The following is a 19,110-nucleotide window of genomic DNA, read 5'->3' on the forward strand; positions in this document are numbered from 1 at the left end:
TTTCAATATAAGAGAAATCCCTAAATTTGTTCCTCTCCGAACGACACTATTAATAACTTGTAATTCAGTTTTATGGTATTATCATTGAATAATAAATCAGATTTATTATTCAATGGTATTATGTTATACAGCAGTAACTTTTCAGCAAATGAATTTGAATGTAGCGCTGAAACCGCATTCAAGATTAACATGATGTAAAGGCATTTAATTTAATTAAATATGCTACTGGGTAAAGTTTCATAATGGAACGCTTCTTCCTGAAAACTATTCCACTGCGCCCATTTATTGTAAAAGATTCCTACGCAGTTATGCACCAATTTACAATTTCTGTCATCTTTTAGAAAATCATGTTATACTTCTTTTATCTTTTATAACACAAAATGACTCTCTCCTCTCCTCTACTGTATTCGTCGTACTCTTTGCGGCTGGTTTTGACGATTTAATTAAGCCAGAACGTGTAAAGTAAGAACCCTGAAAATCAACTGTCACTACCTTTTCTCACATAATATAATCGCACTGAAACAGTTCCTAATTTACCGAGCGTAAACGCATAACAACCAAACAACTTAAGTGCCCAAAAGGTTTATATGAAGGATTGTGAAAAAAGACCGGAACCGAACCAACCGAAATAACCTAAACATAAATGTTACTATACTTAGGGTTGTTTTAATCTGCTCTCAGTTAATCTGTTAACTCCTAACAGACAGTGGGTCAGACCAAATACCTTAAACTTCAAAATTTTGAATAATTAAAATGGACCTTGGGCAAGCATCCAATAACAAGACAGGTAAATCCTTACACAAAAACAATTTTCAATAAACACACTTTACACTAAGGACCGGGTAATCGCAGGGTCGCCGATAAACACCTCTCCTTGCAGCACCTTTGATGGCCAAGACTTCAAAACGCAGAAAAAAAACTAGCCCCGAATTCGGCTTCCCGCTTCACAAACGAAACTTCTCACATCACATTAGACGAAACTTTCAATGCTGGCTGTGGCTTCAAAACAAAAATCATCGATGGAACTCGCAAGAAGCGAGATAAATTCTCCAACAAAACGTAACTCGGTGCTGCACGTAGCAAAAAGTTGATTTAAAATTTTCCACGAGACATAACTCTGGCTCTGATTGTGGCTAAAAACCGATTTTCAATTTCAATGAAACGTAGATCTGCGGTTTCTGTGGCAAAAAGCGGCGCTTTTCTTCTTAACGCCCTATTTACGGCGAAACCCTTCTTCCGAAAATCAAAATTATAACAACCAATCATACACAGTTGACAACAAAGACTATCTCCTGAACGTACGTTAGTAGGCCATGGAAAATTAAGGTAGATTAATTTTTATAAATCAATTTCTTATCAGACATTAAGAGATAAATCCAAACTTAATTTCTAGGAAAACTAAAATTTCATCTCTCTTAATTACACAGAAAAGGCGATTAATTACATCCAACCATCGTATGACACAATAACCCGCATGCCGTTACATAGACCAACGACAAATTAATAAAACTTAATTACAAAAATTAATTACATAAAAAAGAGACCGCTCTTGTCCATCTTAATTAAGATGTCCGAAAATTTCATCCTGCCAGACGAAATAAACACAGCAGTATTGATAAAATTTGTTTAAAGTTCAGAAATTTGTTAAAAACTGATTTCAGCATTCGATTCTACGGAAAAAAATACAATTGTCTGCGCATTTTTGGAAATTTATTTGCAAAAAGGTAGCTTTTAATCTCAATTTGGCCGGCCGGCTGGCTGGCTGGCAGGAAATGCGCGCCCGTAGAAGAACGATTGTAGAAAGACGAGGAGTGGCACGTGTGCCTACCGGTGCCGTATACTTAACAACTTTAGGGACGGGACTACATAAGGTAGGGTAGGCGACATCTGGGCGCCATCCCTGAGCGTGTTATACTAACGTGGTGATTTTTCAGTTTCTTCCTATCTTCTTCTACAGTTTTAGTCCGATTGTTTCAAACTGGTTTCGTTGAAAAGATCTTGTAAACGCCCACACGTACTCTTGCGACCGAATTTTTTTTTGTCCGAAGGGCGAAATAAATCACCTTTTGCAAAGCGCGCGCCTTGGAGTGCAGTCGACTTCGGGCGCTCACAAGTTATCTTCCGCTGCGAATTTTGTCAGCCGGTTTAAAGTTTCGTAAAGTTCGAATCACGGGCTCTCCTTCTCGTGTCGCCAATAGGAGCTCCACCTATGAGAAGTGACCCAAAAATGTAGCACTATTTTGTTGAGGGATTTTAGCATAATTCACTAAACTGGCTCATTTATATGACTCTGGGGGCGTCAGAAGTGGTACCGATAAAAGAATGTGGTAGTCCTCGCCAAGTCTTACTGATGGTGGGGTCAAAACTGGCAAATAAAATAGTGATCTGCGCTGAAGTCTCTTCTCAATTTCACACGAAGATTTTGATGACTTTTTTATTCGAAATTAATTAGTTCACTTAGGTTTCATAATTGTTGGTATATGTATGAACAATTTGTTATCAAATTAGATACCAATTTCTTTTCAAATTGTTATATTCCGGACAATTTTCAATATTTACAAAATGGAATAAAACAATATCACTCTAATCCTGCCTTTTTCGTCATTTGGAGAACTGAATGTTCATCATTCTCAAATGATTCCTGTTCTTCAAGCTCCTCTTCGTCATCACTTAATTCTTCAGGTAATTGATGTTCAGCATCCAATGAAAAACAATCAGGATACTCCATTTCACAAGAAGTGTCTTCAGATTCATTTTTACCAAGGATATACCTGCAGAATTTCCCACCACTAATAGTTTCACACCAATTGAGAGATGGCGCTGAAAAGCCTCTCCAACTTTGCATCCACGTGTTTTGTGGTAAGCGTCTCCAGGAGTACCAATATCTATATACCTGAAATGTATGCAATCTCGAACTCTGGAAAGGGGAGGGGAGTTCAATTCTATTGCAAATATAATATTATCAAGGAACAAAGTCTCTGTTCAAACAATGAAATCTTCTCCCGTAGAATCGAATGCTGAAATCAGTTTTTGATAAATTTCCAAAATTTATACAAATTATCGACATTTACTAGAAAATTCAATGTTACTGAAGTCCTTTTTGTAGTTTTTTCGTTTTTTGAGCTTCTTCTTCAATATGAACTATAATTTTTTTTAATTCATGAAAAAGTATAGATAAAAAGACACTAAATGAAACACTCTACGGCCTACGGTAAATCCCTGAAGGGCAATTTTCATTTGAAAAAGTTTTTTATATTGAAAAAATTTGTAGCTATTTGAATTATAAAAAAGTATATTTTAACCAAGTTTCAATAAAAGTAAATCATTTTTGCGGAAATAACCAACAAAAAAAAACACGGCTTTCCGCGATTTTGTCGATTATTTTGAGGTTTGTGAGAAAGTGGCTCGAAAGAAAGTTGTAAAGTTTTTCACGATCTACAACTTTTCAATTGAACACTTTTATGTCTGATCTCAAGTTTTGCCGGAAATCACCGTCATACGATTTTGACCCCTTTTCACCTTCTCCAAAAACTTAGTCCTACTTCTCTGCTCACGTATTTTTTGCATTTGTTGTGTTGTGTGGGTACCAGGACATGTTAACATCCCAGGTGTGGGTAGAGTCGATAGAACGGCATGTTGTGCAGCTAAAAATTAACTCCAAAGTAAAGGGGGAAACATCAACCATAACTTTAAAAAACAAACTTGCAAACGTAAAACAAAAACACCAATAAACCACAATAATAAAATAATAAAAAGCATTATGCGGGTCACTCTGTAATTGGGCGTAAGCCTGTTGAGGGTCCTAGAACGAGAGGAACAATAAATAAATAAATAAATAACTAAATAAATAAATAAATAAATAAATAAATAAATAAATAAATAAATAAATAAATAAATAAATAATATATTAAAACCTGGAACGCGTTTCGACAGCAAGGATATCATCATCAGCGAAAACTTACAAACAAAATCGTTGTGGCAGCAATAGCGTTACAGGCCATAGCAGTCGATGCGCCAAATCAAATTTAAAAAAACTAATAATAATGTAATGTCTCAATTCTGTAGAATTTGTACATTTTTTAATAGTACAAAAATGGAGAGTGCAATTCAACTAAAAATTGCAACCACTATTGAACAGATCTAACAACATATGTATTTGTTTATAAGAAACTAGATTTAAACTAAATGAATTTTTCAACTTAAAAGGATGTAGTATTTATGAAAAAGATATTAATCCTCGCGCCCACGCTCACGAAGGTATTGCGATTTTCATTAAAGGGTCTTACCCACGCAAAACATTTAATCTTGTAACAGAACTTCAAGCGATCGCTGTATCCAGTACCCTATATTCCAGTAATCCAGTTATTAAAATTCACGGTATGCAACAGTTATCGACCAGACCGCTACCCTTTTTGTTAGATGGCGATTATAATTGTTATATCATGTAAATTGCTGAAAACCGGAAAATATGGAAAATTTGTGATTAAGGTGGTTGTTAGAACGATACAAATTCATATCAAATTTCCAGGTAGATCTAAAATGACAAGCGACGCCCTTGTTCAAATGGAAACAGCAATGTTAAATGGTTTTGCTAAACGACATGCAATATTGCAACTTTTATATTGGTTGCAATTAGTAATGAAGCAAGGAGAAGTATAGACCATGACGTGGTCGAAGCCACTACTCATATTAAAAATATAAAATTTATTTGGTTTAGTAAGTACATTTTTCTAATAACCCGCCATAACCAATTCACAATATATGTTGTCTGGTTGATATTTTTAAAGTTATTTCAAACAGAATAACTACATTGATGATGAGTAAACTATTGATATTTAAGAAAAATCCTACAGTCCTCTAAAAAAAAGAGAAAACTCCTACTGGAAATAAAAAAATATTCCTGCTGGTCAGAATATTAAACCATAGTAAGCAATGTAATCGTTACTTGATTTTAATTAAACGTGCGATTAATTAACCAGGATAGACCATCTAGATAAGTTATACCTTATGTAGAATAATCTAATGCAATTACACAATAATTACACATTCATTCACATTCCAATCTAATTTCAGCAAACTGTCGATAGGACTTTAAACTGAACAGTTCGTATATAAATTTCATGATTGATGGTAACAATTTATCAGATTAATCTACATATTCTTGCACATTTCATTACTTACAGCTCCTTGGGTAGCGTTATATTATACTTCACTGGTTTCATTTCGCACATCACCGTTTTATATACATTGGGGATACATTTTAATATTTAATTCTGAAATATAACTTTTTGCTGGACAATTACGTCGGAATTGAATATCCGATCGAAGTCAATTTCTCTTAATAGTTGATACACAAAGCTAAAATATGAAACAACCTTCATCTATCGTCTCGCATGGAAGGTTTCCTTCTGTAACTTTGAAAACTTATTTGACAGAGTGTTTGTTCCAATACACATATTCCACAACAATCCGAAATTCCTGTACCCTAGGAGATGTAACTTCCCATCAGATTATTTGGATAACAAGGAAGATGTGCACCTAATTAAAAAGTAGGTACATTTCGAAAGATTCTATCAAACGTCTCGAAAAATAAAATTGAGAGAACTATGTAGGTACCATAATTACCCTTGCGAGAATTCTTTTAAAGAGGCTATTGAGGAAGCAAATCCGTACCCGTAGGGTTTTTAGATTTAAAGCTTTAGAACGTAATTTTCATTAATTATTTTAAGGGAAAAATACTTTATCGTGTCAAAGCTGTGTAAATTATTACAGGGATCCCGATCAGGTGGAGAGCGTAAATACTTACACCGTATTTCATGATCAACTAAAGCACTAAAAGCTCTTCCATAACGTCAATGGTCAGGGGTGATCCTTACTTAATTCTCGTACATTTTATTTCAGGTCAACGGGACTAACTAGTATTTATGCAAGAATGAAACAGTAGTAGGTATATTATATACAGAATGACTAAAGGGTGTGTTTTAATCTCGAGGGTGCAATTAACTTCATTTCGGGCAACATCTTTAAATTTTTGTAAGCCCACTTGATGTACGTAGTGTAACAGTGTTTCGTACTGGTCTAGTAAACGTGATGAAAACGCCCCCAACCGTCGCCTTTCTAATTTAGGTTACCTTAGCATTGTAACTTCAGTCGTCTCTCGCTCTTTCAGTATGTTATAAATTGACGTTGTTTCCTAACAACCTCAATTTGTTATGTAATCACTTGTGTAATAAGATCATCAGTCATCGTCATCAGTATCATATATTCACATGTACTCGCTTCTAGCTCCTATTAAATTCCACCTCAACATTGATTTGTCAATTGTCGTGTATTCGACAACGATTTTACGGTTTAAGCCGGTATTATTAAAATCTAGTTTTGTTTTTGTTTTTTTTGTTTTTTTTTCTACATTGTATTGTTTATAGTATTATTAGTAATTTTACATCTTACTCTTATGACTTATGCAAAATATTGTTCCTAACGCACTAATAAATTGTTATTATTATTATTTCGATAATTATACCAGCCTAAAAATAAATAAACATTTTTGTCAATTGTGATTTAGCAGCAAAAAAAATGGTTTAAAAAGGTGTGATTTATCAATCGATCGTTCTGAAAATACCCTGTAACGACTTAGTTACATTTACAGGGGTTGGAAACTACTTGTAGAAAATGAATTTTAATCTCTGCGACATTGGTACAATTTTGCCGTAAGAAATGATTTTTTTTAATCAAATAATTAACGGCTAGCTCAGTAATAAACTTTCAATAACTTTTACCTTGCGAAATGTTGGTTCTTTATTTCACCTGATCTAAAAAATCGAAACCTGATCCTCTGCTTTGGTGGCTCTTAAATAAATACTCATGTATATTGCCTTATCTTCACATTTTTAGCGCATTTTTGCAAAAAATTTTTTTTGTAAAAAGTAGCTTTTAATCTCACTTTGGCTGGCTGGCTGGCTGGCTGGCTGGCTGGCTGGCTGGCTGGCTGGCTGGCTGGCAGTAAATGCGCGCCCGTAGAAAAACGCTTGTAAAAAGACAAGGAGTGTACATGTAACTATCGGGGCCGTGTAATTAAGAACGTTAGGGATGGGGCTACAAGATTTGGAGTCGACGACATCTGGACGCCATCCCCGAGCGTATTATACTAACCTGGAGATTTTTCAGTTTTTATCTATCTTCTTCTACAGTTTTTCTCCGATTGTTTTCAAATTGGTGTCGTCGGGAAGATCTTGTCAACGCGCACAACTCCTGCGTGGCGGAATTTTGTTTTTTTTTTCCTAGGGGCGAAATAAACCACCTTTTGCGCGGCGCGCTTCGAGGGGTAGTCGACTTTGGGCGCCCAAAAGTTTCTTACAGCGCGAATCGCGGTCTCTCTTTCTCGTGTCACTAATAGAAGGTCGAGCTATGTGAAGTACCCAAAAGTTGAATACGATTTTATGCCGGGATTTTAGCGAAATCTACCAAAATGTGAATTACGAATGAACGGGACGTCGGAACTGTGTATCGACAAAGGGAATGTGGTAACCCCCGACGAGATCTTACTGATGGTGGAGTCGAAACTTCAAATCCGAATTGTTGCGGGTGATCAGAAGTGGGTGTCGACAAAGGGAATATGGTAACCCCCAAAGGATTTTAATGATGGTGGAGTCAAAACTTCAAACGCGAATTGCGAGTGCACGGTAAGTGAGAAAATGGTACCGACAAAGTGAACGTGGTAGCTTTCGGCAAGATCTTATTGATGGTGGAGTCAATATTGGCTAATAAAACACTGATCTGCCACACAAAAATGCGCTGAAGTCCCTTCGATCTCACACGAGGACTTTGATCATTTTTTGTGATTTAAAATAGTGAAGAGATTCATGTAACAAACACACAATAAAGTCTCAAACCCTATCTCGCGATCACGTTTCCAACATAATTAATTATCTAGATTTTTACTATTTGCAATTAATTCAACACACTGTGCTTTTTCCTATTCAAAAAATCTACACACCTTTGGATGTTATCAATCAATCAATCAATGATTTCAGAAAATTGAATGGTGGAACGTGGAATCTATTGTCTCGTCAGGTAAATCTGGGTATTCGTTGATTTTCAATTTTTAAAGATGGTTGACCAATTTAAATAAGGAGCGCACTGGGTTTCAGGTTTCCCGTACTTATAACTTAGGGATTTAATAGCCAGCAAAAGCGCGAATTAATAGCCTTTAATCTTTTTACCGCTTACCGTTTTATTCAGAATCTATTATCACCCCGTATAGGCGTATACACAAGAAAGGTGCACAATTTTGATTAATAAACTTGTTTTCTTAACATCTAACCGCGCCAAATATAAACGCAATGAACGTTCCGCACCTTAGACCACAACGCTTTCGTGGTAGCAATTTATTTGAACGCGAGCACGCTAATCCAATAATGCACGCAAATGTTCGCTCACATAAATGCGCTGCTTTGAATTAGTTTTACTTGTAAATATATCTAAATGCACACACGAAATTTCGTCGAAATGGCGCTTTCCCTTAAAATTCGGTAATTAACTTTGGCTTCGGTTTCGGCTCGAACCTTTGATCGAAAATGAATCTGAATCTAAACTCACATAGTACAATCAATCAAATTAATTAAATCAAAATTTGTATTACTAATTATGCTTTTGTTTCAGGTTACATTTTTAATGATGCCATTAGAAATCGGATGGAGTGCGACAGTCTCGTGGAAAGCGGGAGACGTCGTGTGCAGAATAATGGCATTCTTTCGAATGTTTGGATTGTACTTATCCAGTTTTATACTGGTCTGCATTAGCATGGATAGGTGCGTATATTTTACTCGAGTTTATTGTACATTATGTAGTTCTACGTCTAGTTTTCGTTAATTATAGTTTCTAGTGCACTTTCACTTTCAAAAAATAAAAAGTGCACTTTAGCGCTCTTGAAGTCTGTCTGTCTGTTCACTATAAAGAAATATCCTAATGTTGACTATAAATGTTATTAATTTGAAAGAATTAATTTAACACCTAACTTAATTATTGGGCACGAATAGAAAAATCTGACATCAAGAACTCTACCTGGGTCCCACTTTGGGTTTAATTAACCCACAGTTAATTAACTGACAAAGACAAACATTAATTCCGCAAAACATAACAAAATTAAAACAACAATTCTGCAAGAAACAAAGGCGTTAATAGTATATTGTTACACATACCACGCACGCAGGCGGTCGACAGACTCTCAAATAGAAAAATTTTAATCAGTTTTAATAATTCAATAAATCTATTCGAAAAAAATTTGAGATATTTTGGTGCACTTTGTTCAATCTCGGTATGAACAAGAGTGGATTTGGGGTAGAATGTAAGGTGGTAAACCGTCACTGTTACCAAAATTGTACACTAAAACCTTACACCCCAAATAAGTAAAATCATTCGTTACCTCTTAATATATTTACAATATTTACCTGTTTATATAGACGTAATTTTCTAACGTATGTAACCTAATTGTTGTCTAACATTTCATAATACTTAATATGCATTCATGGATTATCTACTGAGCTAGTGTCCGTGCTTTTACTAGCTCACCTTACGTTATAACTTAAGTCTCTCAATACGATTACTTACCTTCTAAACAACCTCTGCAACTAAACAAATAGGGCCGACTGCCAAAAATAACCCCGTAACAAAAATCACGCACCCCAACTGTCACCAAATAAAAAAAATCACTGCAGGCGAATATTTAATGCATCCGCAACTTTCTGTGAAATGAAATTTGTTACAAAGTTACGAACTGTTATATTACTAAAGTAACCACTCACCTCTCTTACTGCTGCTAATGGTAAAACTGGACCTCCATTATCTCTTTCTCCTTCAAATAACGATTACAAATAATTTGCTTACTTTTTGCTTGCTAAACCCGATGACATTTTTGGGTTATACAACTTTTGGCCCAAAATATCGCAATAACGCTTTTATAATTGTTCGTTATGAAACTAACGGGTTTATCGGCTAATGTAGCAAAACGCGATAAAATAATGAAAAGGGTAGCAAACAGTAGTCAAATTTGACGGGTCGTAATGTAAACGTAAACTACCACAATTTCGTTTGACAGGTAACCTGAAAATAAACAAAAAACACTCACTAAAGGTTTTTGGTTTTCTTTTTTAAATATTGTACAACTCTGCCTCAAGGACCTAACATAAACACGTAATTCCCACGGTTATTGTTGTTTAAAATATTTTTTTAAATTTTGTTAATACGTTGGAATAACAATATTCCCCAAACACAGAGTTGATGACGTGCGGGCAAACTATGGAATATCCTGCTTTACCATATCTATTCATTCTCTGAAATTATTTTATATTCCATCTGCAAGTATTATTTGAACCACGCTTTTTAATATCATTTTATACACCGCTGACACCTTCTCCATTGTTTACCTCTGTACTTCCGTGTTAGCAAACGATTCGTGCAAAAACACTTCAAAGCTTCAAAAGAAGGAAGTATAACGTAATAATTCCATTCTCTTCCTGTTGTGTTTATTTTAAACAGTTTTGTTAATTATATCAGCTTTTTACAACGGAGTAAAATTTACATGTAGGAGCGCATACTTCGAATTTAAATTCATTTCGGTCATAGTGTAGGGAATTTTCTAGAGCGATATCAAGGCCCACGAAGTCGCTATAAAGGATTAGTCACCGGCGATGAGGAATGAAAGCGGATATATGACTCATTCTTTCTGTGAAATAGGATATGCCTTCTAGACTTTATGATAAGATATTGTTTGAGCAAATTGAATTGTGTTTAGTATCTTACGTCGACGCCGAAGTGATAACTAGTGAAATCCGAAATTCATAAATGATTAATTTTAAATAAATAAATCACGTACCTAATTAAATTTACGTTACAATACCTACTCACAACAAACGTGAAAACAAATCAAAATAGGTCGTAACGCTTAGATGAATTTTAAGATCATTTTCGTTGTAAAGTTTTGAGAACGTATTCAATTGGCATACTTTGTCTAGAAGTTTTGCATTCACTCAAAGTGAGTTATCCTGTCTAAGTCAACCCTTATTTATATAACAAATATCGTTTCGTACTGACGTTCGCAACATTATTCGGCGGAAAGACCACATTACTAAATTCCGAAGCATAGGAAAACAATCTTACAAAGATCGTTTTCAATCTTACAAACGTACTTCTTTTAGACATTACTATGCTCGTTACTATGTAAAATTGTTTTTCACCTAAACAACTTTTCCTACTGTCACATGTGTCTCAATGTCTCAGAGTCATTTTTTGTATTCCATTGTGTGTAATGTATATGACCGCAAATTTAAATGATCAGGAAATGTTCTTTGTTCATTTTTGACTGTCTGTGTTTGGTATTTAATTTCGATTCATTTTCGGTTGGGTGGAAGCAGCAGTGGTAGTATACAGTGTGTTCCAGATCGTGTGGGATTGCATGGGTAACTTTCTTATTATTAAAGATAGAGATTTGCTTAAATGTGCAATGTTTTGCAGTTTTAGATGCTTATTTAATATTTCGTTGTAGAAATTCAAAATGTCGCAGAGGTTCGACGTAAATTCAAAAAAACTAAAATTGGTTATTTCCTTGAATGTCTTATATCATCGAAAGCATAAGAGATATAAAAAAAGTTATATATAAAAGTTACTGTCTTTGATACGCTTCATTTAGAATTGATGCCAAAAAAATTCAAGATGGCTACTTTGGAAGAACATTATTTACTTCCTAAAGGTAAATAGGCGCCATATTGGACGTACTTCTCGTCCTCAAACAGCACAGAAGGAAAAAAAAAACACGCAAGGAGGAGGATCCCAATGGTACAGTTGGAGCATTTACATATTTTTGTTTTTCCGTGGATCTTCTGATGCGGCGCATATATTTGGGGTGGTTTTTAAATTGACACACTATATATAAACTGCAGAACCGATCTAATAAATAAAGAATGTTATTGGTTAATATTTCAAAAGTTTCCCAATTAAACTCATATTAACTAAATCACTTAAAGCTTCAATTCAAGCTTTTAATAGGAAAAAGCTAATTACACGATATACAGCCCGTCAGAGTGGAGCGAATGGTATTATAATTGCAAATGAATTGGGTACACATTGAATTTTATCATAAGAAGCGTGAGCTAACAGGAGCGAACTAAATTAAGTTATTCGATAAACAATCCAAACGCTTAAAATAATCCTTTCTCTTAATTTAATGTGTCAACCGTGGTTGAAAGAATGTTTATATTAGCTAAATATTAACGCGGAAATTCGAAACAATGTTCGAGCCCGTAAAACTTTTGAAATTCTATCCCTCTAGCTAGGGGTATCTTGTGGTCCGCGGAAAATCAGCAGAAACGATATAGTATTAAATTCAAATCTGAAGATCTGACCGGAAAAAAAATATTCTGAATTTTCCAATGATTACTTTCACTGGTATTATTCAATGCTGGTAGTGATAGTATGGGAAACCGTGGTTATTAATGTGACAAGTAAAGATTGGAAATGTATATAACCATCGATTTTTCCCGGCGAGTATTTTTTTATTGCGTGGTATATTAAAGGTATCATTTTCAATATATTTTCCGATGTCATGTTTTTAATAAAGAGGATACGATTGCCTGAGCAGTGCGGGAGGGAGAGATGGGAGGGGGGGGGGCTACAACGTACGTTGCACCCGATTCGACGATAATAAAGTGTATCGTGACAGGCGTCTTCTCGATTAATAACATTGTTGATTAAATTCCCATAGGCCATAGGAGATGCAATGATATTAAGACAAGTATAAATTGAGCACAAATCTTATTCAGAGCTTAAACCGAAATAGCTTAGTAAATAGTTGGGTTATAACTTACACGCTAGTAGCGTGCTATAATTATTCATTTACCTTCTTGGCTCTTGCTAGATTATTAATTGGGAGGGGGCACATGAACATTTAGGCCGCTTGGCATACATTGAAAATCTACGCCATATAATGCAAGAACAATCAAGCCCTTAGAGCAATTCACCTAAATATTGTTTCTACCTTTGTTTTCACATCGCCAGTAGATGTGCCCCATTTAGACCACCCTTTCGCCCTTTGAGAGTACCATCCTCCGACACCGTTCTGCAGTTATTTGCATTGAAAGTTTTGACATCATAAGTAGATGTGTCTCGTCCAGACGTTCCAGAGGCGACGAGTGGTTTGTTGTACAAGCAGAAGGAAAGTTGCTACCTACAAAATCCAGTAAAGCCTATTGCAAAGAGTATGAAGAGTTCTTGGTGATGAATGAATAACAGGCATCTTACGAACAAAATCCTAAATGTATCGATCATGATAAGATACTTAAATCTTTTATTCATTTGTACATTCATTCACAACTACAAACAATGCTGCTATTAAAAAATGGAACAAATTTGTCGGCATACCCTAAGTTACATGCGTTCGTGAAACCTTCAAACAAAGGACAAAGGATAGGGTGCAAGCTAGGGAATGCAATCTCGCAGCAAAATTTCAATCCCGGTATTTGCGGGATTGTTAGATGTTACTCCCGCGGGATCCCGGTATTTGCGAGATCCCGCAAAACTTTAAATAAATTGCCAAATAAGCAACTCTGTGCGGTTAACTTCTGTATTAAAATAAATCGCTAATTATCACAATATTTAACAAAAAAGTACCTTCAGCCTAACTTGGAGCTCAAAAAAACCTCACCTGTAAAGCACAAAAAGGTGAACTTCTAAAGTGCCTCAAAAATCATAGTACATTTTAACGAAAAAAGTTTAACAATTATTTAAAAAATAACTTCTCCGTTATGCGTTTCATGAACAAAGTAAACAGAGTCGTCCCCTTGGTCGACAAATTCCTCAGTCTCGCAAATCCCGCTCCATTTATGTGCGGGATTAATCCCGCAAAAATGCTGCGGGATCCCGGTATTTCGAGACCCTGCGATCCCGGTATTGCATTCCCTAGTCTCAGATCGACCAGGAAAAAACATTTTTTTATAGAATGTGGCCTGTAGAATCCATAATTTCAAACAGTTCCAAGATTGGGCTACTAGTTTAAAAGTTACAGCCTTTTGAATTTTCTTTCGAAATTGGTCTAGTCTATAACTTTTGATTGAGAAGTCTAATCGAAAAAGTACGAATTGTTTTGGATTCTACACACCAAAATTAATACGAAAAAGTGTTTTCCCGAGAAATTTTGGTGTAGTCGATTTTTGGTAAAAACGGAAGGTTATACACTGCCTTTGTTTTGCCCCGAAAAAAAAATTGTCTCAGATAGGGAATGCAATCCCGCAGCAAAATCTCAATCCCGGTATTTGCGGGATTGTTAGATGTTAATCCCGCGGGATCCCGCAAAACTTTAAATAAATTGCCAAATAAGCAAATCTGTGCGGTTAACTTCTGTATTAAAATAAATCGAACTTCTAAAGTGCCTCAAAAATCATAGTACATTTTAACGAAAAAAGTTTAACAATTATTTAAAAAATAACTTCTCCGTTATGCGTTTCATTAACAAAGTAAACAGAGTCGTCCCCTTGGTCGACAAATTCCTCAGTCCCGCAAATCCCGTGGAATCCCGCTCCATTTATGTGCGGGATTAATCCCGCAAAAATGCTGCGATACCGGGATCCCGCGATCCCGGTATTGCATTCCCTAGTGCAAGCTAAAAAAAATCTTTTGGATTCACAGAAAGCGACCTAAGGCGATTTTTTCGTTCAGCTCCATACGTCATATGTAAAGTAAAATTACTACAGCACTAGTGTTTTAAAGGGCTGATTACACCCACATTTGAGTGTTCAAATACGAGTATAATAAAAAAGACATTAATGAAAATGAATCTCAGCCGAAGCAGAATCCGAGGAAATAGTGTCAGCATTCTGGGCACGGTACCAACCTCAGAAGATCCTGGAGAAGTTTTCTTTTTGTAATTTTAGTAGTGTACAATTAAAAAAGTGAATTTTGTAATTCTTTGAGAATAAACTTATCTCATAATTGAATATGAAATGCTAAGAATCGGTATCGTCTTGTTCTAATCGTGAAATATTTTTTCAGGTACTACGCTGTGATAAAGCCGCTCAGTTTTAGTGGAGTCGATAAACGAGGAAAAGTGATGCTAATGATCGCCTGGTTTGGATCAACAATTTGTAGCTCACCACAAGTAAGTACCAACTCACTATATTTAAATTCCAGTTTGTACATGGTATAAATAACTACTAAACGTAGAGCATTATAACTTTTGATATTTCGCTTTCGAAGCCCCTCGATCTGGGCCGACGAAACCGTCTTCTTTTTCATGTGCAATTAATGATGCAGTATATGCTCTACTCTTTCTACCAACATTCCCGCACTATCAGCTAACTCAACACCCGCTCACTTTTATATCCCGGTCCCGATCGTGGAGTTTGCCATGCCAATGCTATTTTCAGCTTTACCCACCTTAGGAGAAAGACCTTCTCTCATAGCAGTACCCTTTCTCGTGATGTGCGATCACACTAGATTTAGAATTTCATCAAAAGTTTAAAGGAACATACCCAGAAGCGCTTTACAATCCGTTGGGTCTTCGATTGTCAACTTTTTGACCAACTGAGCCTATCCACCGCGTGAATCTCTTCTCTACATTAATTTTCTGGTTCATTCTTTTTTCTTTTCAAACCTTTCCTGGAGTTGGCTTCACAAGATTCAGTGATAAAATCACGACCTATTGCCCCTACCTAACGCTCTACTCATTTGAACATTACGAACTATGCGACACATCAAACGACACTTGTAAGTGAAAGGCGAACTAAGTACAGCTTCACTAAAAGAATTGTAATTGACCATCCTTACAATGAGGCTTGAGGTTGCGCCGCCTCAGCGCTCTGGAAATTTGGAGCTTAGATTGTGTGTTACGACGGAAATAAATGTACTGGTTCGAGTATACATTTAAATCGAAGCAGCTAAGTTGATATTTTATGGTGTGTGTATATTTGAATTGCTTGTTGCAGGCCGTCGTCTTTCACGTAGAAATCCATCCTAACGTTACATGGTACAAGCAATGCATCACGTACCACTCCTTTCCAACGGACGAATACGAACTGGTGTATCTCATATTCGGAATGGTGGCGATGTATGCGTTTCCACTTATTGTATTTATTTATTGCTACGGCGCAATTTTATTGGAAATATTTCGTAGGAGTAGAGTCGAAGGTAAGTTGATTTAATGTAACGACATTACGAGACGAGGGCCTCGATCTTTTCCATAATGAACATCAAAATGTGATTTACGCACTGAGGAAACAACAAGCACTATGCACGAAATTCATGTTCAATCTCATCACAATTTACTGATAACAGATTTGTAGGAGCTCACTTACTGATCTGGCTCAAGAGATGCACAATATTCAAAAGTACATATTCTAGTACTTATAACGAGTGAGCAACAAAATTTCAGAGTTGGCCCGGAAAGGGAGATGTAGACGTATCGGTAATGAGTAGAGTAGTTTTAAAGTGCTAGAAAGCGGATCTAATACCTATGCACTTTTAGCACACGCAACAAAATTACCCTTAGTTAAAGCTGTGGCAAAGTAGTGATGGGTTGGGGTGGTCAAGGAGTTCTCTTCTACGGATAGTCAACAAAGCAAACATAAATAAACCTGATAGTCGTACAGATGACTTAAAAAGAGAGGCGAAGACTAAGAAGTGCTTGTCCTTTTCTTGATAAAGCTAAAAGGTAATATAAGAATAACTGAAATCGATGGCAATTTAATTCAAAAATTATGAACTGTTACCAATGGTTTCCAAACGTTACAAATAGAAGGTGAAATGTCTTACGCAAATTAAAATTTAAATTAAAAAGTAATTTATAAACTCGTAGTCAGAATCAAACTATACTTCCGCGGGGTTTTTTAAATGAGTATCTTAAAAAAAATATATTAATTACAATTCGGACGTATCGATATTGGTTATCGAATGAATTCAAACGTTAAGCTCACGGAGTATCGAGGAAATAAAATATTTTGTTTTTGAACTAACGGGTCGCAACTTCTCTGAACTCATAAGGGCGCTTTCTGCCAATCTGCAATCAGATAAAATGCAAATATAAATGCGAGACAAATTGACGTTTGGCACGTCGTGTAACTCGAACACGAAAAATCGTAACTCATTCAATAATTCAATTTACGTTGAGAGCAAAAGCTAAGTTTTGTTGTATAAAAATCGGTATTGTATAAACTACTCGATAACATTGATGCAAAAAAACTACATTACAAAACAAAAATGACTAAATAACACAAATTAACTAATTTGATTTAAAATGCAAGTAAATTAACATAATTGCATGCATATGCACTTGCATAGTTGCAGTTATAAATCAGGAATATTAATTCAGGTCTTCCATAAATAATTTCCATCCAATATCACGAATAATAACTCGAAACTCACAATGGCGAATCCATGTAAAAATGGGATGTCATCCAAATTATGCGTATTTATCAAAGGATATCGATGTAGGTGGAAATATTCAGGTATAAAAGCAAGGAGGAACCAAAAGAAAAGATGAGAGAAAACAAAAGCCCTAAAAAATATGCAACGTTAATATAACGTAAGAAACATACCTCATGGCGTAAATCACATGTTAAAGCGTACTCGATGGAGCCAACCACTATACCAGAAAGAGAGAAAAACTAAAGTAACGGCGTGTTAAAGTTTTACAAGCAAACACTACCAGCGCAAAGTCTTCTCCAAAGGTATAGTAATGAGCACGTAAAAAAATTAAGAAAAAATCAAGAGAAAGGGAAGAATACAGAAAGGTACATTCCACGGCCTTCTCTGAATGCAAAATGTTGTTGCTCACACTTGATACACAATCATAAGTCTTAATGGTTATAGTAGGGGAGCTAGCACGAAATCCACTGAACGAGAATGATCAAAATTTTAACCGATGGAGTTCCATTTTGCCCTATCAGAGTATGCTAAAATCGATCGTCTGCCGCCTCAGGTCATATGACTTAAGGCGCTGCGGGTACTTCTTGCGGTACCAATTCTGAAAGGTTGTTTTTCGAAAAAATAAGTTATACACCAAATGAAAACGTTGATAATAGCTCTTAAAAAAATATTTAAAAAAATCGCGCACATTTGATAACTCCGTAAAAAAACAATTCTTAGTCGGTTTTTCACGAACTTTCTACGGATATAACTAGGTTACGGTTAGACGAATGAAGCTGATTTTTTCTACAGACTGATGATAGGTACTACTAATGACTTAACGGTGTTTCGTTTTTAAATTTGTTCTCTAATTATAAGATTATCTTATCATCTTAACATTATAAGATATCTTATAATTAGAGAAAAAATTTAAAAAAGAAACGCTCTCATAGTCATTGGCTGTGCCCATCATTAGTCTGTAAAAAAAATCAGCTTCATTTATCCGACGGTAACCTAGTTATAACCGTAGAAAGTTCGTGAAAAACCGACTAAGGATTGTTTTTTTACGGAGTTATCAATAGTGCGCGATTTTTTAAAATATTTTTTAAAGAGCTATTATCAACGTTTTCATTTGGTGTATAACTTATTTTCTCGAAAAACAACCTTTCAGAATTGGTACCGCAAGAAGTACCCGCAGCGCCTTAAGTATTATGACCTGAGGCGGCAGACGATCGATTTTAGCATACTCTGATAGGGCAAAATGGAACTCCATCGGTTAAAATTTTGATCATTCTCGTTCAGTGGATTTCGTGCTAGCTCCCCTACTATTAATAGTGTAAAAAAACACAAATAGACCCAAGTGAAATAATACTTAATACACAGTCACACTCCTTTAAATCAAGCTGTCTTTGAAGTAAAATTCAAATAACGTAAGTACACGGAGTTCTTTTTCATTGTTATACCCAATTGATATATGTATTTGATAGTTGTGTTGAATTACTATGCATCCAGAGCTAAGGGCTGTGGAGGAGCGGCTTGTACGCGGAGGCTGCATCATTAACTATTACCTGTACAAATTAACGAGTAATTCACAAAGTATACCATTCAAATTAGAAATCCCATTACAGATAAGGTTTTCAATGCCAATTACTTACCGCTATAAAGCCATAATCGACGCGTGGGCAACACGGCTTGGGGTCAAACCGACTAGGGTAAAGTTTA

General features: G+C 35.6%; 2 protein-coding genes across 5 annotated transcripts in view; both read left to right on the forward strand.

The window, feature by feature from the left end:
• Nucleotides 1–19,110, forward strand: part of LOC116172813 (probable tubulin polyglutamylase TTLL2) — a 75,811-nt gene that overhangs the window by 32,001 nt on the left and 24,700 nt on the right. The window lies entirely within an intron of this gene.
• LOC116172814 (gonadotropin-releasing hormone II receptor-like) overlaps nucleotides 1–19,110 on the forward strand; it is a 32,925-nt gene that overhangs the window by 11,409 nt on the left and 2,406 nt on the right. For 2 of the 4 annotated variants that reach the window (XM_031490100.1, XM_031490103.1), the window contains exons 3-5: nucleotides 8,662–8,810; nucleotides 15,040–15,145; nucleotides 15,972–16,173. In XM_031490100.1, the coding sequence (XP_031345960.1) occupies nucleotides 8,662–8,810; nucleotides 15,040–15,145; nucleotides 15,972–16,173 (457 nt within the window). Of the gene's footprint in view, nucleotides 1–8,661; nucleotides 8,811–15,039; nucleotides 15,146–15,971; nucleotides 16,174–16,328; nucleotides 16,637–19,110 lie in introns of those variants that run through there. The other 2 variants (XM_031490102.1, XM_031490101.1) reach the window with 2 other exon arrangements.

Source organism: Photinus pyralis, unplaced genomic scaffold, assembly GCF_008802855.1.
Source record: "Photinus pyralis isolate 1611_PpyrPB1 unplaced genomic scaffold, Ppyr1.3 Ppyr1.4_LG5, whole genome shotgun sequence".
Classification (NCBI taxonomy): Eukaryota; Metazoa; Arthropoda; class Insecta; order Coleoptera; family Lampyridae; genus Photinus; species Photinus pyralis.